This window comes from Lichenostomus cassidix, chromosome 14 (genome assembly GCF_008360975.1).
Source record: "Lichenostomus cassidix isolate B80296 chromosome 14, HeHo_3.0, whole genome shotgun sequence".
Taxonomy (NCBI): Eukaryota; Metazoa; Chordata; class Aves; order Passeriformes; family Meliphagidae; genus Lichenostomus; species Lichenostomus cassidix.
Window position 1 is genome coordinate 11,096,402 of NC_139495.1, and position 26,908 is coordinate 11,123,309.

Consider the following 26,908-nt stretch of genomic DNA (forward strand, 5'->3'; position numbering starts at 1 on the left):
GTGCAAGCCTTTGCCATGAATTCCCCACTGCTATGCAGAGATGGTTTAGTTGACTACCAGGAATAACCAAAAAGTCTGATGGAGTCCACAGGAAAAATCCAGTATGGTGCTTTTCAATAGCTCAAAGAACATTCTTTGGGAAAGATTTGTGTCAGAAAGGTAAATGGCTGTGTCTCACACGAACCCAGCATCCTGCAGTGCAGTGCTGAAATCCAAGTCCCAGTCAGTGACAATTTTCCCTGATCATGCTCATTCTTATCCACATGTGTAGGGAATCATAATAAACTTGACACCTTCATGAAAACAAAAAGGCAAAAATCTCCTGTGCTTTACCAATAACAGGCTCTGCTTCCCTTTCTGAAGGAACTGTTTCAAAACACAGGGTTTAGGCAAGCTTCCTATGGCAGAGCCAGTTCTGGTAAGCGCATATTGCAAATATGTACATATTCCATTAAGAGAATTAGGGGATAATATGGGACTTGTACATTAACAAAAAAGGAAGTACAGACTCCAAAGCTCTACCAAGGTGACTAGCAAGAGACTGAGCTTGCTCTGCATGCTATGGTTACATGTTGAACTAAACCAACATTCCTGACATTTCTGCCACGGAGCATCTGCAAGCCTCTACCCAGCATGGTGTCAACAATGAATTAATCTTCATACTCCTCACTTGGGGGTATCAACACTTGGACCTGAAAGAAGAGGGCATAACTTTTTTTTAATCTGTGATAGGCATTTTCAAGCTGGTGCAGTTTGGATGGCCCATAATGAAAGAAAGTCCTTAGCTCTCCTTGTCACCAGCTGCAGCTCAGAACTGGGCTCATCTGGGATGTCAGGCAACACCAGCTCTTGCCTGGGGCACTCTGAGCAGCAGGTTCTGAAGGTACCACTCACCACATCCTGTGGTGCCAGGGCAGTGCTGCCAGGTGCTAAACCGATAAAATGCACCCCAGTTTGGCAGAGATGCAGGGAGGGAGATGCCTGGGCAGGCAGGCCAGCACTCAAACACACAGAAAGCCCTCGGATGTGACACTGCCACCAGAAACCCTGGCAGCAGCAGCCCCTCTGCACTTCCATCCATAACCACCTCTCACTGCCAGAGCTCTGTTTCAGAAATGTACCCAAAACGTTTTGTGTTTGGAAAGAAGAACAGCTGTTAAATAGACCAAATATTTATCAAGGAAAACAGAAGGTATCCTGCGATACTGCTCGGCAGTGCTCCGAGCACAGCCATTCAGCCAAAATTTCCAGCAGTGCCTCGAGGCATTTGCCCCAGCTTGTGTCAGCCCAAGCTGGGATGTCTCAAGCAAGCCTGATTCTGAGAAACTATCTGGAAAATCACCGCCCTTTGAAAGCATCTGTAACTGAGCACTTAAAGTCACTGCTCATCTTGGGAAAACTTAGTCTGCAAAGATGATTATTCTCTCCAGCTTTAATTCAGATGCGTCAGTGCCTCTCCGCAAAGCTATTAATAGGTTTCGTTACAGCAACACCATTTTTGTGTCATTCTGCTTAGCATTCATGTAAATTGGAGACTGCATGGCAACTGCTCCACTGAGGGGGAAAAAAGCTACTGCATAAAAAAGATCAAAATCTCCTCAATTCATAGGCAGTAAGGCTGCAGGTTTAGCAGACACACTCTCGAGTCTAAAAGGGGAAAAGAGACCTTGCTTGCATTCCTGCAAGCATGCAAGGTCCTGACTGCCAGGCTCTGAAACCCAGAGCAGCAGTCTTGGCTGTCACCTGGGAGGGGTGGATGACATTTCCCCTCTTCTGCTTCCCTGAAGGATGATCGGAGAAATATTTTAACAGATAGGGACTCTAAATTAAACACAAGTTCAATTATTTCTCTAAGCAAGTTTTGTTGTGGGTACTGCAAAGGACATGACCTCCCCTAAAAACACTCCTATTTACAGAGTTCTATAACAAGGACTTGAGTTGGAGAATACTTTAATCTTGCCCAAACTTGTTTAACAGCACAAGTCAAGAGAAGGTTGCTTCCTTCAGCCAGACTGTGACAAAGACCCAAGGGTGCTTTGTAAATCTGACTCTGCTTTGTAAATCTGCTATGGCTACTGCTTATGCCATAGTCTCTTTGGCATAGGAATGTTGAGCAAGATATCTAAGGGCACATCTGAGTTATCAAAAATGAAGAGCACTTTGCTGTGCAGTGCTGCACTACTTTCCACAGGCAGAGCTCATATCTGTCAACAGACAGGTTTTCAGACACAGCAGAACTGGGCAAGTGAAACCAAAACATACAGGTCTTCCTCAAAGAAGAGTTGATCGAAAGATAATTTTTGTTAAATTAGTAACGTTGGTAAATTTGTGAGATATTAGTTTTTTAAACAAAGGTTTCAGGGGCAGCTTATCCAAACCACAATCATTTTCAATAAGTCTGTGAACCTGGGCCAGCTAAAAGCAGAGCAACACAGGTGATCAGGCTTCTCTGCTCTTGTTATATCCTAAAGCACATTACAGGCCATCAGGCTCTACAGGACAGTGATTTCTAGGCTGATTCACTGATACAAATTTAATTTCACATATTTGTGTTCAGGAGCCCACAGACTGTCTCATTTTATTACCTCCAGGATAATGGCAGCTGTACCCATTTATTGATCTTACACTTGCCAAAGCATTGTTCCACCTCCTGGCTCAGGCAAACACTGTGGCTGGAATATGAAGGAACAGCTTTCCATAAACAAAACAAAAATGCCCTGTGTCACCAGATCAAAGGGTTTGGAAAAGTGGTGGTTTTTCTTTTCCTTAGGTACAGGATTAATAATATAGGCTAGAACAAAACTCTCAAAAACCCAAAACCCCAACATACTAGCAAAGTCTTTGATAGTAAAAGCTAAAACCAAAGTGGAGTGAACCCTCAAACTTTATTTTTTAGTGAAGCTCTTTTCCTTGTGAGAGCATAATAAATGACTGGCATAAACTCACACAATTTCTAGCAAGGTCAGTGGATTTATTCCAAATAGCCCACTTCACTACTCAGACAGGCATACTTGTTCACAGGGTTGGTTAAAAATAAACAAAACAACCCAAATTTTAAAACACAGAAACACAGTTCCCCTGCTTTCCCCCATTTTAACTCTTAGTAAATTTTTTTTCTTCCCCTACTCTTACTCAACTAAATTGTGATTCTGATCAGAAATTGTACTGACAGTGCAAGTGGTGGTTCCTGATGAGCTCTGTCTCTGTGTGACTCTGTGGGCACTCACAGGTGACTCTGGGGGCAACCACACGTGAGTCTGGGGCATTCAAAGGTGACTCTGGGCACTCACAGGTGCCTCTAGGGGCACTCACAGGTGACTCTGGGGGCACTCACAGGTGAGTCTGGGCACTCACAGGCGACTCTGGGGACTCACAGGTGACTCTGGGGGCACTCACAGGCGACTCTGGGGACTCACAGGTCACTCTGGGGGCACTCATAGGCTATGCCAGCACAGCACTCACACCTAAGGAGCTCTCCTTGCCCAAGGGCACCTGACAGCACAGACACAAACTCTGCTCCTGCCACAGAGCCCAAGCTTTTTGCAGTGTTCTCCATACTCACAGACCTGTCCAAAGGCTTGTGCTGCCAAAGGCAGGGAAGCAGAGCAGTTTCCAGTAGCTGAGGCCTCAGGCTCAGCTGGAAGTGGCAGAGTTTTCTGAGCACAGAGCATGGCCCCAGCACTGCTCCCCTTCACACAGCCCATTTCCTCCCAGTCCTTGTTCTGCAGGCCAGACAGGGAGCTCAGGCTCTCCAAAGGCACCAAGGTCAGAGCCCTGCTCAAAGGCAGCCTGGGCACCCCTGCCTGAGCACTCACCGGGTTGCTGGCATCCCCTGCTCTGGATCTCTGCAATGCTTTGTCCTCCAGGCCCTGAAGAACAGCAGGACACTGCTGCTGCCTCCTGCCTCCCAGTGCCTGTGACCCTGCTCACAGCACAGCTCTGGGATGGGGCTGCTCTCCTGCAAAGGCTTTTCCAAGCACTTGGCCATGGTGATGGATGGCTGCATCAATACCTGCTTTGTTTAGCCTGGAGGAGGATTTCAGGCCATGCTCTGTCTCCCTCGCTTCCCCCCACCCCAAACATCAGTACCACAGGCTCCTAGTGGCACAAGAAAATGCAAACAAATCAGGTCACTCACTGTAGTGCTTCATCCCCTGGGAAACTGCAGCAGGCTCCGCTCAGCTGGCATTTCTGTCTTGAAGGTACTCAAGGAGCTTTACAACTCAACCTAAATTTTTCCTGTTTGACTTTTTTATATCAACTTATCCTGCAACAGAAACCCTGAAGATACAGTGTAATTCAGGCTACTCCAATTTGATATTTAGGAGTTTTAGACGTTTGCATGCCAGACCTGGATTTTTGCCTCTCCAAAACACAGCAGAGATGGGACAAATAAATCCTGAGATTCTCACTATGACCATGTAAGGTATTTTCAAGAATTGAGAATCCCTGCTGGGTGGTCCTTCAGTGAACGAACAGCTTTAACTTTGTAATAAAAGGTAATCCCTTGTTTTTCTGTTGACATCTGAACAAACTGCCATAGTAAAAGGGGATTTTGTGTTATATTATCTTAAGAACAGGAGCAAATGACATAACCTCAGCTCTCATTTTATCAGTGTGTAGAGCTAATGGGCTCCAACCAAGTGTCCTTCTCTGAGGAAGCATTACCAAAGCTCTTAAATTACATTTAGCTAACATGATCAAGAACAGCACCCTTTTTTCCATGGTAAACAAAGCTGTCTTTTCTCATCATGGCAAAAGTCAAAACACAAACATAGGTACTGTTAATGAACTTAATTTTCAGAGAGCACATTGGCTGAACAATTTGCAGAGAATTTTCTGCCCATCCCATTTAAAGACAGTGGGTGCAGTAAGTTAAATTTTACTCTCTTGCAGACTTCTCAAAGCTCTCATCACACATCATCTTCCTGAGCACTTGAAAAACATAAGCAAATTATCACATCCTTCCTTTTCATCCAACAGGATGTCATCACTTGCTAGCAGGCAGAAAAAGCTCATTTCCCAACTTTGCTTCCCCATGCTGCCCCCATTGCTCACTAGGAGTCCCAGTCAGCAATTTTAACAAAGTACCACGTTGCTATAGCAACATAATTAATGTAAGTGCACCCTGCTAATTTGGGGATGCTGGTAGCCACAGAGAGCACCACTGCTGGCAGGTCTGTGCTGAGTGCTGATCTCTGATAGCAGAGCTACAATCAAGGCAGGGCTAGAAAGAGCTTGAACCTCTCATGTGTTTGACCAAAAATAACACTCCCATTAACACAGCTCCTGAGTGCACAAGTGGATATTATGGGGGAGAAACTCCAGTGGAGGCACTGAAATTATATCGGTGTAATTAACAGAAGGAACAATTCCAAGCAAAAAAAAAAAGAAGAGGGAGGAAAACATTCTGGCATAACCAGATCCCTCAAACACAAGTGTCTTGCTGTGCAGGGGTGTAGAGGGAAAGCTCTGCAGTCGCCAGGGAGGCACATTCTGTGTGCCACAGCACTGCTGCCCTGTGCAAGTGCAGACAAAGGCAACCTCCCCTGCCTGCCTTTAACTTCCTCTCCGTGCTGTCGATCAAACCACCTTCCAGACAGAATTTTTAGAGCATGGAGGCCCTGACAGCCAAAAGTAGGAGGACTGTGATTTCCTCTGAGTCCTCTTTTAGGTGTTACAAGTAGAATCTGTTACTAACAGATCTTGAAAGGGAATGGCAAAAGGCCAGCCTAGCTAGAGATGTTTGGGAAATGAACATCACTATTGCATAACATTGTGAAAACTGAGATTGCTATTTACAGAGTGCTTATGCTGCAAGATCAGAAGCTCCTCCACATGAGATTGTCTGTGTTTCAGTACTCCCACATACACACTTTGGATTCTCCAAAGATGAAGGAAAAAAATTAATACCACATAGGCCATAAAGAAGTGGAAACTCCTGTAAGAAAGGGCAAGAGAAGCTCCCCTTCCCCATCCCAGCACAATCCCAAATCAATGCCTCAGCAGAGTTATGGAAGCATCCAACTGCTGGTCTTGTAGTTCTTGTGCTCTGAACCAGTGTAACATCCTCTCTCTTTCAGCAGCTCAACAGCCACAGAGCTCATCAGGACACCTCTGGAGGTGAGCAACCACAAGCAAACCCAGGTGGGCAAACAGCCAGCATTGTCACAGCCACCCTTTGTGGCACAGAAGGAACAAGAAAACCAGATAGGAACATCAAAGGCCTCACATTCACTCAAGGAACTGGAAATACCAAGTCCCAACTTGGACTCTGCCTTGTACCAGAGCCTGCTTATAACAACAGGCTTGATATGACTGTTTTTATACCTCTCAGCTTTTTGTAAAAGCATTTGATCAGACAGAATAGTAAAGGCTCCTCAGTCCAGCAGGAGAGGTTGCACTCGAGTTTACTGGGCATAAGCTGAAGCTGACCTCATGCTGACCTCTACAATCCCAAGAAGGGGATTGCTTTCTGCTTCTCCCATACATCCCTCACACAAATCCAGGCTGCTTTCTCTGAATTCCTTAGGGAGGTTCCTAATGTACAAAACAAATAAAAAAAAGTACAAAGTCTTAGCAAGGATCAATACTGCAGACCAAAGTGTGACTGAGAATAAATCATTCTCATGGCTTTCCAGCCTCTTTGTGATAACTGTGATGAGGAAAAGTCAATAACTAGTATGAACATCTCTCAGACTTTACTGCACCTCGGTGCTAAACATTATTATCCTCTGCAAAGAGACAGGCTGAGTTAGGTGAGATACAGCCTCAACAAGTGCTAGACCACTTAGTGCACTGCAATGGAAGGGCATGGAATCTGGAGGAGAAAAACTGGACCTACAAGGAGAGACTCAAACAGTATTTAGGCCAGCAGAGAGAAAACTATGAGGTCTTGGGGGAGGCAAGTGTTATCAAACATGTAAAAGGCTGCTGCAAAGAAAAAATAAACATTCCAGCCTCCAGGTCCTTTGAGGGCTGGACAAATAGTAAAGATTTGATTTTTTTACTGTTTTGAAACTTAGGCTAAATACTAGGAGAGAAGTTTTAAAGGTGAGGTCAGTTCAGCAATAAGCAAATTGCCTGGGGAGGCTGCAGAAGCTGCAGAACACATCAGCATCCTAGCAGGGCATGGGCGTGGATGTGCACTAATGCAAACTGATGCTACCTTCAGGCAGCAGCCTGACCTTCTGCCATGCTTTCAGTGCAGGATTCAAAGACAAATTCAAGCCCTTTGGGTAATCAGCAGGAAACTGAACTACATCTCTGGAGTGCCAGCCTATCCTCATAGCTACAGCACCAGCCAGCAACCAACTGCATCCTCATCTGCCTTCAAAGCATGGAGCCAGAGCAGCTCTCCTGCTGCAGTGCCCAGCTGATAAAACCAGAGCTGGCACAAAGGGAGGAAACATTTACATGAACACGACCAGTTGTGATCATCTTGCAGCACACCAGGCTGACAGGAGCAACAGAACTCAGGTCAGGTAAGATGTAACACCAAGGTACAACCTCATTTCTCCAGCATGAGCCACCTCACCTGGCTGATACCCATGGACAGCACAACGCAGGAGGCTTTGCAAAACAAAGATTAGGTTAGTTAGTCATTCTATTGTTGTTCTGCCACTCTTCAGATTCTAGTGAACTTTATCTTTCAGGGCAAACTATCAAGCAAATCAAACAGAGAAGGAAAACAAAACCATACCTGGTTAAGGGCTCATTTTTAAGGAAGTCAGGATACTTATAGGCTTCACATTTTTGGGTAAGATTTAAGTTGTGTATTACTTTCATGTGTTTTGCTTAGCTTTTGCATTTTGATCAACTTAAATGATTTCCATTTTCCCTTTCTGGTTTCCTTGCCAGGGGTTAACATTGTGTGAGTAATGAGAACACTATGCAATGGTTCAGTAAAAAAGATTTTCCAACTAGAGAAATAGTCAAGGATGAAAAAATCTCTTTGTGTAAATAAATTTATTGTAGATTCAAGATGAACAGGATGATTTGCTTAATGCACACACACAAATGAAACATCACAGCCTACAGACACAAAGACCTACCAAGAGGCAATCTATTCCCTCCTCTACGCCTCCATTCCCCCTTGGCAATCCTGTAATTTTATTATCCACAAAAAACCCAAAAAGTATCAGCCCAAATGGCACTGCAGGATTTCTGTGGGAGTAATGTACAAGTCCCTTTTTCAGTCTGTAAAGCTCCGAACTCGAGTGCTCAAAAATACCGCAGAGATGCTTGGACATCAAAAAAAGCCACAGAGCCTAGCAGCACTGCAACCTGAACTGGGGCTGACAGGAGAATGGCCTGAAGCTCCAGCTTTGGCTGCAGCCATCAGAGCCTCCTGCCTGTCCTGTGAGCCAGCAGTGTGACAGGACACAGCTCCTCCTGTGAGGGATTCTCCTCTTGCTCTGTCTTTGCTGATGTCTGCTCAGTCACACAATGAGTTCAGACCCAAAGGCCACAAGTCTCTCACATAACCTGCAGCCAAGGCTGTCTACCCTTTGCTTCAGTATTTTAGCAGGCTTGGGAGTTTCTTGGAAGCAAGAATGCATGAATGGAATCTGGAGTTGCTTTCCTTTCTTAGGAGGATCTACACTCCCTTGCTGCCAGTGAGAAAGGAAGAGGAGTTGGTGCATCTGCCCTCCTGTACCTTTGTGCTTGGGAAGCAGCACAGAATTGTGCAAGGCACCAGGAGGGACAGGGAGCATCAAGTGATGCTGAGGGTTCAATTAGCTCAAAGGACTGACAGCTAATGGGCCCTGCTTGCTGCAAGCACTTTCCATTGCCCACTATTGACCACACGATCCCTGCTCCTGCCCAGGCTGGATAATCAGTGCGTCACTCCCATAAATAGAAGCGCATCTTGCACTGAAACACTGACCTAATATTTTCTAATAGTTACAAGACCAGACTTGGTGTTCCTTAGTCAAAGGTCACTTGCTCCCCAAAGTGTATTATTTAAAAGGAAATCAATGATGTTTAAGTTTCTAAACAAATGGGAGGGTGTGCTTGGTTTATCCTGGCAGTGGCAGAAGGAGCACAGTGGATTGCAGGAAGGTGGAAGGACAGGAGAAACACTAAGATTTACTCAGTCACAGAAAAAGCCATCCAGCCATACTGTATTCAGTGTACATGGAATGGATGATCTTAGAACTCCACACTGCTATGTCCAACACAGTCAACAGGAATTTGGTTTTTATATTTATTTCACAGAGACCTCAGGTTTACTACACACATACACATGCTAAATTGCAAGCCAGGGCCAAGAAAAACATTTAAGAGAAAGTAGTCCAATGCCATGTGGCAGGATTTTATTTCACACTAGAGCTCACTCAAGGCAGAAACCCACAACCCCAGTGAGAGCCACCAGTTCATGCCAGTCACACAAAATTTCTTCACATGGGAAGACAGGCAGGGTTATGCCATGTAGCACAAAGACAAAGCCCAGCTCATCTTGATGGATGATTGTCTTGTCTCTGCACCATGTAGTGCCAGAAAGTAAAAGCAAAGGTCCAAGGCCTGAAGAGCTTTACTTCAGTTAGCATGTTTAGAGTGGAAATTATTAACTTGGTAAGTTCTGTTTGCTGAATGAAAAAAATCAAACATATTTTGGCCTACAGTTGTGGTCCACTTCAGACTACAACTGCATCATTATCTAACATGCAGAATATTATATTCCTCAAGTTTTGAGAGACTCAACACCACGGGACAAACGGCAGCAATGCTCAAACTGGAGTTTTGTCCACCAGTGTAAAGTTAACACTTACCAAATACAAAGCAGGAAAACACAAGGAAACACTTACCAAACACCAGCAGTCTGGAGTTTTGCTGCAGGCAACAGGTCAGCTGTCGACTAAGCAACATTGATGCCATTTTATCTTTCCTTTATTGAAAAAGACTCAATCTTGAGAGATTTCCTTCTGGTTGATATTCTGGAAACAAAAAAGAAAAGCAACCACTTATTCATGTCCCTACAGATGCAGCCACTATTACTGTGCTGTTCATTTCAACTCCCCCTTTCACTCATTTCCATCCACAGACACCGAGAGCATGGCTTGATGGATTAATGATGATGTTCAGAGCAGTCTCAGGACTGAGCCCCACATCTGATGCTTGGCTTGTCCTTGCTGAGGCAAATGACATCTAGGCCAAAGCTGTATCTTCCAACTTCAGCAGGGCCAGGGGGTAAAGGTCAGTGGATATATTCCCTTGCTCTTCCTCTCTACATTCTTTATATATTTAGACTGCATTGAAATTTCAAAAGATTGTTTCCAGTCAGTCTCTCAAGCCAAAGTTGTTTTTTTATTTGACCCAAATTTATAAGAAAAATCTCATCTAATACAAAAGACAGCAAGACAACCATTAGAAAATAAAAGAAAATCAATCCCCTGAAAAACCAGTTTTTCCCTGTTAACCACAACTCTGTGAAGAGAGAATGTGAGAGCTGGGATGGTCCAGCCTGAAGAAAGCTCAGGTTGCATCCCATCAATGTGTAATAAATACCTGATGGGAGGGAGTAAAGAAGGGGCTGGGGGCTTCTCAGTGGTGTCCAGTGATGGGATAAGAGGCAATGAGCACAACCTAAAGTACTCTGAGCTCCATCCAAACACAGGAAAATTCTGGACAGGTCACCCAGAGAGGGCATGGAGTGACCATGCTTGGAGATATCCACAAATGGATAACCCAGATGGACAATGGACTACTTTAGGTGTCAGTGCTTGAGCAGAGGGCTAGAACCTCAACCTCAGCCACTCTGTGATTCTACCTCAGCTGGTTACATATAAATGACCTTGGAAAGTCAAGCAGCATGAACGATAACATGACTCCCTTTTCACTCTGGATCACTTGTGCAGAAAGCCTGGCTGGAAGTCAGCAATACATAAAACAGGTCATTGAATTATTATCCAGGACCCAGGTTAAATTCAAACCCCACACTTAGCAGCATGGACCCTGTGTTCTGTGTAGGACACTGGAGCCCTTTGGCATTTGCACCTCGCTGGATGCAGACCATGTAGCAGCAGTGGACCGAGCCTTGCTGTCCAAACAACATGTCACTACTATCCATAAACTTGCAAAAAATTCTACTTAACAAATACACTCAGAGTGGAGCTGATCTTCCAGCAGAAAGAGATCACAGCTTACATCAGTTTATGCCATGAATGAAACATGCCAGCAGATGTTCATGACCAGATGCAAGGGAGTAGCTGAACTATTGCTATCATGATAGGTATCTTTTAGCCAGAGTTAAAATACCAGAAATTTAGTTTCTGTATTGTCTTTAAGCAAAATCCTATTTGTTCTCCTTCACACCTGAACTTTTTCAAAATACATAAAAGAAAACAGAATATGTCTTGCCTAGAGAGATTTATAAATTCATAAATCTATTAAGACTCAGGAACAAAACCAATTCCCCATGCCTTCCCAGACAACTGACACAGCACTCTGTTTCACTTAGTTTGCTCTGAGTTCAAGTTAAAATTCAAGGTATTTTGCAATGTGCCAAGGTGAGCAAACACTTGCACAACACTTGTGCACGTGCTGGAAAAGCAACAGTAGTTTGCCAAGGCTTTGGGTCTCAAGTGCCAAGAGAACTAGTTAGTTTTGTTCTCAGAGAAGAGTAACTTCACTTTGAAGACAAAATTAGTTTACTTCATTCATTATGGTATCTGTCTCAGCTTCTTTCTTTAGCTGTGCCAGCTTTTGCCTAATCAATGTGTAAAGAAATATCCCAACACCACAGATTTCTCATCTCATGACCACCCTCCAGCAAAACCCAAATGCCAGTCTAAGTCACTGAGAAAATGCCCAGCACCTCGACTGCTGTATACTGCTCAGAGATATTTATCTGGTCTATACCTCTCCTATTTCCTCCATAAGTTTGCTCTGCTAAGTATTACCTTTTAAGAGTCTCTAGGAGGCTGTTAAAAGCTGAGGTGAACACAGCTTAGCAGCCTAAGGAGCAGTGCAAATGTGCTTCACAAACCACCAAAGTTCACTTCCTTGTTCTCATCCCTTTCAGGCATCTCCCGTGGGGTTTTGCTGCCAGCTGCCCAGCTTCCCTTCTCCACAAGGATGAGGTGCCTCTTCACATACAAATCAAACCTTCCAGTCACACTCCACAGCTGTGCCCACCAGTGTCCAGGTTTCCCTTCCTCTTCTTCCCTAGGTGAACCACACCTTTGTCTGCTCTCAGAATATTATTTATTTTTTACTTATATTTACTGTTTATCTCGGGTCCTTTAATAGCTAAACTACAGTATTCATTAGAGGCTGAAAAATATAATTCAAAATGATATTGGCTTTCTGAACTACTTGTAGGAAAAAAATTACTGCATGAGGTTTAAAAATAAAGTAGCTTAGCCCTAATTTTCCTTGACAGTTCTTATATAAAAAGTTTTACCATTTTCTAGTCCAGAGTCAGAATAAATCATGTAATACCACATGTGAGTATAACTAAACCCAACGTCTTTTCCATCTCCATTATGCACACAGGCTCTCACAGGAGATCAGCTGATGTGATTGGTATCTTAGTCTAAGCACACATTATTTGGTTATCACAATAACCAACTGAATTTTACCTCCAAAACCCATCTCCTGATCGATTCCCAGCAGCTCAGCCTGTTCCAGCACCGCAAGCAGCAGCAGCAGTGCAGTTTGCAAGGCAGCAGAAATCAGCTCTCCTGCACATGTCAGAGCTGCAGCGATGCCACGCTCCATCACCTCTGCTGCTCTGGAGCCACTGCAGGCAGCTCCAGATTCCCCAAACCCAGCCAAAACACAGCCACAATTTCAGATATCTGACAGGAAAGGGCATGCAAAGGACCTCAGACCTTGAAGGTGTGAGACCCTTCTAGAAAAAGATTCGTAAGTCTTCCCTAAACATTTTTCCTCTACTGGCAGCTGTCTGAGCTGGAGAAGGCCATCGGTGCAGATGACTCTACAGAACTGTTATTCTCTGAATGCTCAATACCTTCATTTTCCAAACACATTTGCATAATTTTGTATGTAATTCTGCATTACATAAACTGTGTTTGCCACTGCATGTGTTTGTCACAGCCACATTCTTCGAGTAAGAAAAATTATTTTTGAAGAGGAAGCTCAGTCCTGTTTATCAAGCACACAAAACACAAGGATATGTGGATTTTTTAAATGCACGCTGTGAAATTGGATGCATCTTTTTTAAACAGCAGCTGCTAAATTTCTGTACCAAGTGATTATTTCTGACAGATAAAACTAGTTACTAGGGACAACAACAGTAATTTAGCAGCAGCAGCCTACTGTGAATACAGAAAGCAGCATTGTTTCCATGAGCAAACAAGATTGTGTATCTTGGGGGGGGAAACCATGGAAAAATTTTTTAAAAGGGGAGACTTGATCCAGTTACAAGAGTGAAAAGGTACAAACTAGGAGTTCATGCAGCAATCTCACTCCCTAGCAGAGAAGCTAATGCAGCATGACATCCGTGTGCCAGGCTGCAGCTCACAGAACCTGCCCCAGAAAACATCCTCTGGGGACATGCAAAGGTAAAGGCAAAATGAGACCCAGCAGGATGGGAGGAGAAGTCAGCTCTGCAAATTTGCATCTCATTCTTGCAACTCCTGCCAAAGACACAGAAACCTGTTTGAAATTCATGGGGGCACATTCATCTGTCCCTCAGCTGCTCCAAACCCATTTAACCAGGAACAATTAAGTGGTTTAGAAACAGCAGCACGAGCTGCACTGGGCAATTACTTCACAAGGCTTCCAAACAGTGGATTTGGGGAGGTGGGGAGCAGGGACCTAAAGGCAAATTAATTCTTTTTTTTTACTGTTTTCCTTTGCTTGACTTTTCCAGGCTGCACAGCAAGGGTACGTATAATCATGCTAAGTGTCAACTGTTGTGAAATTTAAAGCATCTCTAACTATCTCCTAGTTCTGTGTGCTTGGATGTGAAGCCAGCCCAAGGCTCACTCATGCTGCGAGCTGTGCAGAGGCTGCAGCAGCCCCTGTCCCTCTCTGGGACCCCTGGGCAGCACCAGCACTGTGCCTGAATGCCAACCCTCCCTTCCCACAGCCTGCCTGCCCTAGCATCCCCCAGGTGAGCTGTCCCCTGGCACAGACAGGCTGCAAGGAGGATGTCCCTCCAAGAGGTAAAAGGCTCTTTATTCCTCAGCTCAGCACACTTTGCACTTTGTACATCTGCCTTTTCACAGTGGAAGAAACTGCAAATTGAGAGAGCAAGGCAGCTGTGGTTCCTGTGTGGTTCCTGTGGCTAGAAAGGACAATATGGAGAAGTCAGGCAGGACTCAGGTCCACCCTGGAATTGTTAAAGGAGTGCAAGTCTCCTGGCTTAAAGTGCTCATGAACAAGCATCTTTAATGATGGTGATGCAGCTCAAGTATTTTACTTCTGTAAACAACTCCAGGAGATCCCAGAGTCTGGAACAGCCCCACAATTTCACAGAGAAATATAAGTATGGGCAAGGTGGAAGACAGTCAAGGCTGTCATCCATTAACCACAATCATGTCCTTCCTTAGGCTACATTTGAGGAAGAATCAAGCAATGTAATGTCATCGTGGAATCTGCTTAAAAAGATCCAGTGTATTACAGCACTTGCTGCTGGAAAATCCACAGCCTCACCCTCCTTTGGGGAGACAAGGAATGTCCACATCCAGCAGATCACAGCAGGAAACAACTGAATGGGTTCACTGGTTACTGACAGAGCACAGGGTGACATTAGAAATCCTGACTTGCTGCTTTAGCCACTGAAATGTAGTAAACAACAATGTAAATAAAGAGGCCTGGCAGCATGTTGACGTATTTAACTGCAGTTCACTGGGTCCCAGGAGCAGAGTTAAGAGTTCAATATAGACTATGCATTTATGAAAGCCTGAGTGCACACAATCAAATACAACAGGTCCTCTTACTTCAACAGGGCTTTTTTTCTAAAGTATAGCTCTGAAACAAATTTGAATTAGCTTACAACAGCATTTGCATGAGAAGTTTGAAAGAGTAACACCCAGAACTTCTAGTTATAGCTAAAGTTATCTCAAAATAGAATAGAATTGAATAGAAAAGTCCTGTTTAGAGGGAATTCTAAGAAAATGTAAATCTAGTGTTCACATAAGGCTAGAACTAGATTTTTTCATCTACTGTTTATACAAACCCAGCACAAAACAGAGCTGGAACCCTTGATTTCCAGAAGAACAGTACCTGGCACCACCCTTGTGAGAGGGCACAGCAAAAAGAAAGAAGCTGCTCATAACCCCACCTTGGTCAGCCAAAGGCCACAGCCTGGTACCCCAAAAGGAAAGGTGGTTACAAGCACCCCACAACATGGAGCCACCCAGCAGGATCAGCACAGAGATGGACACTCTGAAAGAGGTGTGCTGGGTCTGCAGAACCCAGCCAAAAGAGACCCCTCTGAGCACACTGAAGCTCAATTATGTGGCCCAATTTCATGGGCAGCAGCTGAGAAAGAGCAAAGTGTGGCTCTCCCCAAGCCTGGCAAGCCTGTGCCTGCAGAGCAGAGCTCACCAAGGCCCTTCCCACCAGGAACATCAGCAACAAAACAGGGACCTGCAAATGGAAACGTGCATCTACCACCTACATGGATTTTGCAAAACTCACTTCACAAGCTGACGGGCTGCTTATGCCTCTAATAATCTTAATGGCTTTGTGTAGAAGAGGATATAATTGAAAACTCCACTATTGTACTTAAGTTGTCAAGGACACAGTTGTCATAGTTACAAGCAAAGCTCAAGTGTTGGTTATTCAAGGTTGCCTATTTATTTATCGACACCAACAGCATTGGACAGTCCCAGGAGTCTTCAGAAGAATAGAAATGGGGAGACTGGTTTTGTCCTTCAAGTTTTGACAAAGCAGTAAATATTGCACACAAAAGCATAATAAATTGGTTTTTCGCACAGCTCCCTTCTCTCCCTCCACACGCAGCTGGCATTCAAGTCAGTCTGTTGTGAGCACTGCACCAAAAACCCAAAGCAAGATGCAATGCATGAGATGAAAACCTCACACCCACAGCTTGGAAATACTGTCCAGTATCCATCAGGACACAGCAATCCCTACCTGCTTCATGGGACCTGCAGTCAGGTCAGGGCTGAACCAGCAGCGTAGCTAGAACACAAACCTTCAGCCCTTCCATCAAGTTTTAAAACTCATTTACAGTCAGAAGTGTCATTACTCTCATGTGTCCAGATTCTCCTCCTCAGGTGCCCTCTAGGCAGGGTTTGCCAGCTGGATATGAATATATGATTTTCTCTTAAAATAAGTAAATTCAAAAAAAACCCCAAACCTTTCTTCCCTTCTCTCTGTTTACCCTCTCTCCAACAAATACTGGGCCAAGGAAAGACTCCTGGTCCATAAACCAATGACAAAGAACAGGCAGGAATGTTGTGATTATGGCACACTAGGATTCAGGTGACCCACTAAACTTTTGAGCAGCTCATTTTTGGTCCAAGAAGTATTGGCACAGCTAAGGTGGGATGAGATGTGCCTACACCCTCCCTGTGAAAGAAAGGTGTCTCAGGAAACTGTCTCAGGAAAAGAAAAACATTGGACTGAAAAAGCATCTTTTAGAAATTGGGTGAGTTCCAGATGCAAAGCCAACGGTAAATGGCATAATGGTACATAAATGCTGATAAAAAACAAGCACAACTACACTTACTTCAGCTGAAAAATTCTAAATTTTTAAAGTAATTTTTTAGTAGTTCCCCCTGAAAAAACCTGCACTTTGATATTTCAGTGAACTTTACCAGTGAGGTACATATAAAAGAACATCTCTTCAAGCCTGCATATTTTAAATGCAGATGGCAACAACATATCCAAACCATGCCTGTTCGTTTCCACATACTTCCCAGACCAAAACAGCTCAGCTCACAATGGATTAAACAAATTATGGCACAGCCATGTTTTTCAGATTAGTAGCTCCACAAGCATTTTGTAGCTTTGAAAAATTCAAATATTGCAGAATACCCTCAAGTGGAATTTCCAAGGAAATCCAGTTATATTCCTTGCAAAATTTTATTCCTCAGCATCTTACTGCCGCCTCCTCAGAGACCAGGAAAATAGATAAATAACATCAAATAACACAATTTTTTCCTTTTTTTTTTTTGTCTTAAGACACAAAATAGCTCACTTGGAGGCAGCCTGCACCAAACCAAGGGAAACACTTCAGCCGGGGCGAGAGCTCCGGTGTCTCAAGGTGACCCCCACTCCAGCTGAGGACAGCGAACAGCACAGGCATGCGGGAGATTTCTTGTGCAAGGGGTGCAGCACACAACCCCGGAGCAACTATCCCTGTATCCACGGGCACTGTAACATCGCACACACCCGCTCAAACACCAATTATTCCCACATTTCCCTCTGCGCACCGAGCGGAGCGGCAGGACTGTGCCACCGCGCCCGGCAAAGCACTTACAGCGCTCGATGCGAACTCCAGCGTGCGGCCAGCTCTCCCGCTGCAAGCGCTGCTCCCAAAGCGCCCGCAGCCAGCTCCCGGGGTGGAAGTGCTGCTCCCTGCCCGGCTGCCTGTCTCCCTTCAGCGCAGGCTGCTGCCGGTGAGGGATGCCATCGCTGCCAGCTCCTCGCAGCGGCCGCGCACAGCGGCGGGCACGGGCAGCACCCAGAGGAAGCTCAGCTCGGGGGGATGCCCCACTTAATGATGGTTAATGGAAGCAGCTCCTGGCAGCTACAGCCAGCCGAGAGGAATGCCCGACTCGCCTCAAACCGCACAGCACCTGGCTCTGGCATGGGGGTGTCCGAGCCCGTCTGAAAGCCTCCTCGGCAGCTTTCTGAAAACAGACTCCGAGATGCAGAGCCAGACTGCGTTAAGGTTTGGAATAGCTCCTTAGTTTTCGGCAATTGTGGAAGTTGAAGAACGGGTTTTGCCCCTAAACCCCTTATTTTTACTCTGCTTTGCAAATATCCTGAGGGCGACACCCGGGCACACGACTGTCACCAAATAACCTTGGTTTGGCTCATTCCCTTCAGGCGGTGCGCAGGCAGCACGACAGGCAGCGCGCATCCCAGCGGCACCTCCCGCTGCACACCGCTCCAGCCGGGAATGCGGGAGATGTGGATACCCACAGAACACCGGCAGCATCCCTTCGGGCACAGGGATGCAGGCAAAAGCAGCCCAGGGTGCCGTGGCCGAGGCTGGGCTGCCATCGCCAGGTTGCCATGGTGCCGGGGGGCAAGAGGGAAGATGCGCCAGAACGCGGAGAGAGGCTGAGCCGCTTCGGATTTAAATCCCTGTGACAGCATTTCGGCCGAGCCACCGCACGGTTGCTGTGGCAACCGACGAGTGAAAAATCACAGAGGAAATCTGTAATTATTACAAGCGAGGTGGCGACTTAGCCACTCCAGTAATCAGGGCATTAAAACAGCTCGAGCAGAGCAGGGGGAGCTCTGTGCCCCCCAACAGGCAGGGCTGCAGTGCAGCAGGGAGCCAGGAGCCAGAGCCCAGCTGTGGGTCCTGCTTTGGCCTCTGCAGGCTCCAGCTGTGGGGTGTGACATTTGGGAAGGATTTTTCCTAAGCACAGGGTTTGCAGCCTGCCCGAGGGGCTGAGACTGAGGGGCTGCACCTCCATCTGCAAGGGGGGATGAGGGAGCAGCCAGAGCCAGCCACAGACTGGTGCTGCTGGCTCAGCACAGTGAGGCACAAGGAAGGGCCAAGATAGAGTCAAGGACACATATCAGGAGCAAGGGACAAAAAGATGCAGTGCTTACAGGAAGCAGATAAGGTCCCTGGCAACTGAGAGACTCCAGTTTGTGCTGCTCCTGCACACTTTCCTTTTCCCCTTCACCCAGAGCAGCCCCAGCAGCAGCACTGGCTCGGTTGGGGTGGGTGCTGTGATGATCACTGTGCTCACACAGGAACCAAGAGGGACAAGGTTGTTCAGGCAGCTAGACACACTCTGCAGTGTCTCTGCTGTAACATCACCTGGCCCAGGTAATTTATACACCAACAAATGCCACACCAGCACCCACACAATCCACTTACAGCCATTGCAGGACAAGTTTGGAAGTCATCATGCTGTTCTCCAGAGCTTTTCCACACAAAATGGACAACTGATCAGCATCTAGACAAACTGCCAATGAAAACGCCATTAACACCAACAAGGATGAGAACCAGATATGGTTAATCCTGTTCTGGTTCCCCTCCCCTTTGCTGTGGACTGTAGTCTGGGATCTCATGTGAGTACTGTGAGCAACTGCCGAGAAAGGAGCCCAGACAGCAGTTACTTATAAGACAGATCCCATAACAAGCTGTTGACTTGATCCAAAATAAGAACTGAAGCTGATTTCTCATCTTCTTCATAACTTAAAATCTGTACACAGAGACTGTAAATGACATATTTAAACCGGCCTGTACTGGTTACCAGTGATTAGAACAAACTGCTGTCTCTAAACTGAACCTGTTAACCAGCTAATCCACCACAGAAAGTGCCAGAATCCTATTCAGGCAGATGGTAAATGCAGGGACACCTCACAAAGCACAGGGGGAAGGACTGAGAAATGCTGTAGGTGCTTACACTCACCACATATAAAACACTGGATTCAACAGCCATTCCCTCTATCAGTGATTTATTACCACACTTATTCAGTGAATAATCAGGATTACAGCTCCTAAGGAAGACCGAGGTTCTTGTGTCTCTGCTCAGTGCTGCCTCAGATGATGTGTGGCTAAACTCATTAAAAATATGACACTGGGTGAAAAGTACTTCCTGCTGCAAAGTGCTAACAATTTACATGGCAACAACATCTAGAGACTCCAGTCAGCATTGTGTCCCACCGTGCTGAGCCATGTCATGTCCAACTGCTTGGAAACCCATCCTGCAGACAGACAATAATTCCACTGTAGACTGTTATTCGTAGTGGATTTTTTCTTTTCCCTTCAACCCTTGCATCAAATGGCTCAACACCAAACTGTCACTTCCTGGGTAGAGCCTAAATTCTTGCTGTTCTGTGTGACTGCTTTCATCCCCCCATACCCACAATTACCCTTCCTGGCAGGCTGGATGCACAAAGAGGATGACAATGACTGTTTCAGTCCTGTTGCAGGGCAAAAAACTTAGAAGCCCCATGTCAGTGACTTCAAACAACTATAATTACTAACAATTTATTTAAGATGTATTAAAAATGTGCAGTTCATAAAAGCGTGGACTGCAACAAAAACCCCATGGACTTGCATTTGATTTTATCAAGAGAACACTGGTAACAAGATCTGCTTGAACTGTCAGTCATCAGAAATGATGTGGACAACCACCCTCAGTAAGCTCACTTTCTGCTCTGATTTGCAGTTGTCAAAGGAAGATTGACTCATTACACAATCCTTCACTGTTAGAAAGTAATCTCCAGCTTCAGCAGAACCAACTGTTAATATACTTCTTTGTATCAATGCTACAAACATCCTTCTGAAATACATGATGATGATGGGACCAGATTCAGGCCAGGCTGGTCCACAAGACCAAGTAAAAGTGCATGGTTAATCAAAGATATTTTGTTTTTATGGAAAATATTGGAAGGTTTACTATGTTACAAATGCATTTCACTGCAAATGATGGCAATTTTCTCTACAGCCTTCCTTAATCCCTGCCTCACACTCCAGAAAGCTACAATTTGTTTGGAAAAACAAAGCATTTCAAATAGTGCAGCTACTTGATGAGAATTCAGTATTCAGAAATAGCAGCTCTAGGGTAGAGACAAGATGTCAAAATCCTAAATGTCATACACTCCTGCAAGAAATGGGAACAAAACACATCAGTAGCACAAATGAGAGAGCAAAGCATGCAGGATACTCAGCACCAAGTCCTAGTCCTCCTTCAAAAAAACAGATGCCACAAGACTCAACAGTGGGGTCTCAGGACCCCAAATCTGCATAAAGAGGGAAAGCAATGACTCTCTTAAGGGTTTGTTGTGTTTAGAGAAGGAATAAAACACAAGCTGGAGTGTCAGATCAACTTTTAGGTACTGTGAGCAGTAATCACTAGGTTCACCTTAAAATATATTAAGAAGTATTTCAATGTAGTTGGAAGGAAACAAAGTAAGCTGTATAAATGCTGACCCCAAGTTAATTACAAAAATCTGAGCAAACGATTTGCAGGCAGAAGGATAAGGGTCTTTTTTGGCCAAAGAGGATTACCATGCAGGGCAAAACAGAAAATAAAAGGGACAACTGGGATTGCTTCACTTTGTGGGGAAGGCAGCACACTGCAGCCTTCCAACCTGCAGCTGGCCAGAAGGCTGCTTCCTACCCTAGCACATCCAGTAACTTCACACTCTGTGGACAGAGGCAGGTTTTCTTTTGTGAAAGAAGTTAAAAGGCTCACGAACAGAGTGCAATTCAGCACAATCAATGCCACTAACTGCAGGGATTTCATTTGGTGGGCAGATGCTGAGTTTTAAAAGGCCAGAGGTTGCACGTGTGTTGGGCACACATGAACTGCACTTGCACCACTCACTAATCAGTAACTACTGTAACTCCCACTGACTCAGGGACAGGGGGATCACCCTCCTCTGCTCTTCAGATGTCAACTGCTTTAATTCCCATTAAACATGAGAACTTCATTCAGAAGGAAAGTGATATAGGAATTAAGCACAATTACTATGAAATTCTACTATTCAAAAGTCCTATTATTTCCTGTTTATTTGGGCAATAGGTAAAAAGGAACAGCAGTTGGGGAGTTTTCAAAAATGTTTAGGAAACATAGATATGTACACAGTTTTAAAAAGACTCTGTTACTAAATTCTCTAGTATGTTTAGAACATTATTTTTGGGCTCCAGATGGAGAAAGAAACTAGTGCCAGTCTGATTCAGCAAGATATGTGTTTCTCGAGTGGTCCCTTTTACTTTGCTAGGCCCATTCACAAAACTGGAGTTGTGAATGAGCCAAAACACTCTGCTTTGAATTAAAGGCAAGGTAGAAAAACTGGGAACTGGGAGACTCACTGAAGGTTGTCACAATCTGAAAGTCACCCACTAGGGAAAAATCCAGAAGACTGCTGCATAAACTGTGCTTATTTACTCCTTATAAATTGCCTGTTTAACCAAAGTAATGAATCTGCTGCATTCCAACATTTCACACAGGTACTAAACACCTGGGCACAAATTTGAGGAGATAAACTGGGCCTTAATAAGTGTGCAAATGGCTAAACTCACTGATAAGGCCCATTGAGGTACACCTCTACTGCACCCTCAACTCTCATGGTAACACTGACACTTACTGGGCACAAGAAACTGGGCACTGCCCTTCAGTCTGGTACATACAAGTCATGGATCACATCAAAGTGGAGATTTTGTGCACCACATTTAGGTAGTTAAGAAGTGTTGACCAGTTTTGGGAAGGCTCCTAGATTTGGACAAATCTTTATAAAAGTTTTACCACAAGTTGAGCAAGTCCAGCTTGTTTGCTGGGGTCACAGAAGAGGGACCTGGAATCAAGAAACTTGTGAAGGGAATCCCTGTATAACTCCGATGCTCACAGAGGCTGCACAAACTGAGAGGGGGAAAACAAACCTCAGATACTCACTCCAGGATGAGTACAATCAGCACGAAATAAAGAGCTAGTAGTTAGGTTCAACAGCTTGTTAATTTATTTAACTAAAACCTTTTCGTGGGAGATGTTTATCTTCCTAAGGGTAGCTTATGAAAGTAAGCACAGTGAGGACAGCAAGTGTTTCCCTTCAGAGTGCTGCCCTCGCTGGTACTTAACCTCTCTCTCTCAAGAGGGCACTGTCAGAGAAGCTCAGAAAAAGAACAGTAGCAAATTTTCCTTCATAAAGTCAGGGTTTCACTAAAGGATGCAACTGCAGGATTTATCAGTAATCAGGTAATTCCTCATAGAAGATACATCACGTGTTTTGTGAGTATCAGTATCATCTTAAGCTGTCCCTTTCCCCTCTTTGCTGTTAACTAATGACAGCAGGTAAAGATATTCAGAGGTTGGAGTTTCACAACAGATGAGAGGAATGTGGCTGCAAGCCTGCTAATCTTGCTCACCAGCCAGAGCAGAGGATCAGTTATGCAAGGCTGCATGTGGATTTTGACCAGATATAACAAACAGCTCCTTTCTCCTCTCTTTTCCATTTGGAACAATAAAAGTGAAGCTGTGAGCCATCTCCTGTCATTTATCAGATCACTCTGGAAGCTCAGTTTCTCTGCATATTTTCCGGAGAAAACAAAATACATTTTATGCAAGTGTTGCATCCCAAAACGATACAACCAGCCTTGGGTCTGAAGAACCCCACTTTGATCTAGCTCTCCTGTCACCTGCTCCCATCACTCTCCCATCCACACCAGAGAGATTTGTAATTTGGGGAAGAAGCATCACCAAACCCTTCTTGGTTTCCAGTGGAGTCACAAGTTCAGCTCAGAGCAAACCAGGTACACCACTGAAAGAAAACAACTAAGCAGCGTGAGGAACAAGAAGTCCAACCTGAGGAGCCACCATGCTTGACTCCCAGTTGAAACACCACCTACTCAAGGAAGCCATGTCCATCATCAGTCCTACCATTTTGATTAAACCAAGTCCCACTACACCAAAATCTACAGAGAAGCCAAGCAACAAACTCTAAACTGACACACAATCAGGTAATGGTCCAATTTTGACGAATAAATGAACAGCATGAATCCTCCAGCCTGCATCATAAATGAGAGGTGTTTTCCAATCACCTTCTTGGCCAATGAAAAAAAAAAATACTGATGAGGAATTAGACAAGCAGTCTCCTGTTACTGCTAAAAGGGACTGGCATGTTGGATTTCATTATTGCAAGAAGAAAAGCACAGGATCTGTCAGCTGTAGTTACTGCAACACACAGACTGTTGTTGGAATCAGTGAAGTCCTTCCCAGTCCAAGGCCCCTCAACACAAATCCAGCCCCTAGCACTGCTTGCCACTGTCTCCATCTGCCTCTACTCCCTCCCCCTGTAACACTAACCAGCTCTTTCCATGTTTTGCTTCAGCTGCTTTTCACAATAGCCAAGGCAGAAGCAATCATGCTCCCGCAGCCCCTTCCAACACCCCCTGCCCAAAGCACAGAACAAACAAAGATTTGCACCCCTGGAGCTCCATTACCTGATAAAATCGCCCTGCAAACAAGGAACGGGGAGTTCATCCGAGCCCAGCTCATCCTCTGCTTTCCTACCTCCACCAGCACACTCTGATTGTGTAATCCTATTTCTCTCTCCAGGAAGCTGCATTGCAGCAATAGCCGTGGAGCAAAAAACAAGGCTTGCTTTATACTGGAGCTGAGAGGGGAGAACACAACCATGAATGGCAGCTCAGTCCATGCAGGTAAATCCCATCCCTCACACCTGCAGCTCAGTCCATACAGGTAAATCCCATCCCTCACACCTGCAGCTCTCAGTCCATGCAGGTAAATCCCATCCCTCACACCTGCAGCTCAGTCCATAAAGGTAAATCCCATCCCTCACACCTGCAGCTCTCAGTCCATCCAGGTAAATCCCATCCCTCACACCTGCAGCTCAGTCCATAAAGGTAAATCCCATCCCTCACACCTGCAGCTCTCAGTCCATCCAGGTAAATCTCATCCCTCACACCTGCAGCTCAGTCCATGCAGGTAAATCCCATCCCTCACACCTGCAGCTCTCAGTCCATACAGGTAAATCCCATCCCTCACACCTACAGCTCAGTCCATACAGAGGTAAATGCCATCCCTCACACCTACAGCTCAGTCCATGCAGGTAAATCCCATCCCTCACACCTGCAGCTCTCAGTCCATGCAGGTAAATCCCATCCCTCACACCTGCAGCTCTCAGTCCATGCAGGTAAATCCCATCCCTCACACCTGCAGCTCAGTCCATGCAGGTAAATCCCATCCCTCACACCTGCAGCTCAGTTCATGCAGGTAAATCCCATCCCTCACACCTACAGCTCTCAGTCCATCCAGGTAAATCTCATCCCTCCCACTGGCCATGGGGGCCCATCACAGTCAGTGCATGCAGCTTTGCCTGAAGATGCAGCAGTTAAGGATGGAGAAGTCATGACTTTAGCCTGTTCACAGCACCCTGTGGCAGGATTACTCTCTGGCCTGTTGCCATGAAGCATCTTATGCCTGAAATCTGTCCCACAGCAGTTTGGTTTGGCTTCTAACAGCTTTTTAACCTGTCATGTTCTCTAATTCCCACTGAGGCATTAATTTATATAATCAGATATAAATGTTAAAAATGCTTCAAAAAAAACTTACTTCCCTCCATGCTGCTCCCAGTGTCCTAAATTTCTTTGGTGAACACCACAACACCAATATGAAACAAGCACCTTGGAAAAAATATGTAATTCATGACATATGTGGATAGAGAGCTGACAGAAAAGAACAAGATGGCTGTTCCCATTATTTGGGAAGGAATCTGACAGACAAATTGAGAGGAAACATAATACAAACAGAAAATATTACTGTTATTAGGTTACACCAAGTTTATTTAAAAGACTTAATTTTCATTATATTTATGTTACTTATCCACATTTCTGTAGTAATGCCAGACCAATTAAAACATGAGTTGATTTCAGTTGTGTTTGCTGTCAAGAGATGCTGCCAAGAACCTCCACACACTTCATCTTTCACTAAAAGAGGAAACCAAAATTGGCACGCTGTGGTGATGTTCAAAGTCTTTAATCAAGATTGAGCTTGATGAGTTACAAATACAAATGAGTGATATTATTCTTTCCTTTCCCTGCAAACTAATTTTCTTTTCCTGTTTTCCTCAGTGGCCTCTGAAGCCTGTATTCTTGCACTGCCTCATTCAGAAAGGAAAAGGCCTGGAAGGGCAAGAAGTGAAATCTGTTGTGAAAAAAATCTGTAGGGTTGTTCATTTACTGGGGAGGAAAGAGGAAGAGGAAGGGGTGGTTTAATATCGAGAGTACAGGCAACAAGCCAGCATGAAATCAACCAGCTCTGGGGTAAAGATCTCCATGAGGGACTTACTGCCCTGTGCTTTGCCCAGTGAAAGGCTTACAGCTGCAATCTGGATGCTTTAAAATTGAGCCAAACATCAAAAATAGGACACCATGAAAACATCATAACTAATTTATGTCTTCATCCAGCACCCACTGCTCTATTCTGTGAAAAACCAGTGATGAAACCAAGGCTACAAGGGGAGGGGAAAGAAACAAAATCCCTGAATAAAACCCAATACCCCAACAAACGACCAGAAAGAAAACCTCGTGCTGGCAGTCCACACTCTTGGGTAACACTTTTCCATATTTCCTGTAAACATTCCACCCACAAGGAGGCTGTGTATTCCAGGCTGAGCTGCCCACTGACACCGTGGGCAGGGCAGCACCTCTCCCACTGCTTCCCTCAATTCACCCCATCCCCTTTCCAGCTTCCTTTTCCACCCAGCAGGCCAGTGGATGTTCTGCTGTGCCTCCTGCAGAGCTATAATGGTCCTCTAGGCAGAAGCATCTGTTTTTGGAGCTGACAGGTAGGACTAAGAGCCCTTAAAACAGATCTGAGACACCAGAAACACAAGGGCTGGAAAGCTGTGTGGGAAGAGCAGTGGAAATGGAGAGCACATCACGCTGACACAGCGGGCAGGCTGAAAGGCTCCAGGAGAGAAAATCTGGTGCTCGTGACATGCAGATGGCAGAAGAAATGAGAGGAAATGCAGGAAAGAAGTGCTGATCCCAACACCAGGATCATCCAAGCTCCCAGACATGGCCCACACAGCTGGGACAGCAGCATGATCCATAGGGAACAGAGCTGACTGACATGGGAACCTGAATCCAAACCTCTCCACTGACCCTGCAAAAAGCACCCTAAGGGAGTCAGCCCAGAATACAAATGCACTATAAACCAGAGGAAGCACATACAGGTTTCTCCCACAGCAGCAGTCCTCTCCTGAGGCAAAGGAACCGCTTTCTGCTTGGGAAGACATCTCAGGG

General features: G+C 45.2%; 1 protein-coding gene across 3 annotated transcripts in view; it reads right to left on the minus strand.

Annotated features, from left to right (window-relative positions):
• Nucleotides 1–26,908, minus strand: part of ABAT (4-aminobutyrate aminotransferase) — a 52,355-nt gene that overhangs the window by 20,340 nt on the left and 5,107 nt on the right. Inside the window, exons 1-2 of one of the 3 annotated variants that reach the window (XM_085074892.1) lie at nt 24,083–24,224; nt 9,813–9,941 (exon numbers count right to left, since the gene is read on the minus strand). In XM_085074892.1, coding sequence (XP_084931018.1) covers nt 9,813–9,882 — 70 coding nt within the window. In that variant the 5' untranslated portion in view covers nt 9,883–9,941; nt 24,083–24,224. Of the gene's footprint in view, nt 1–9,812; nt 9,942–17,425; nt 17,693–24,082; nt 24,225–26,908 lie in introns of those variants that run through there. The other 2 variants (XM_085074891.1, XM_085074890.1) reach the window with 2 other exon arrangements.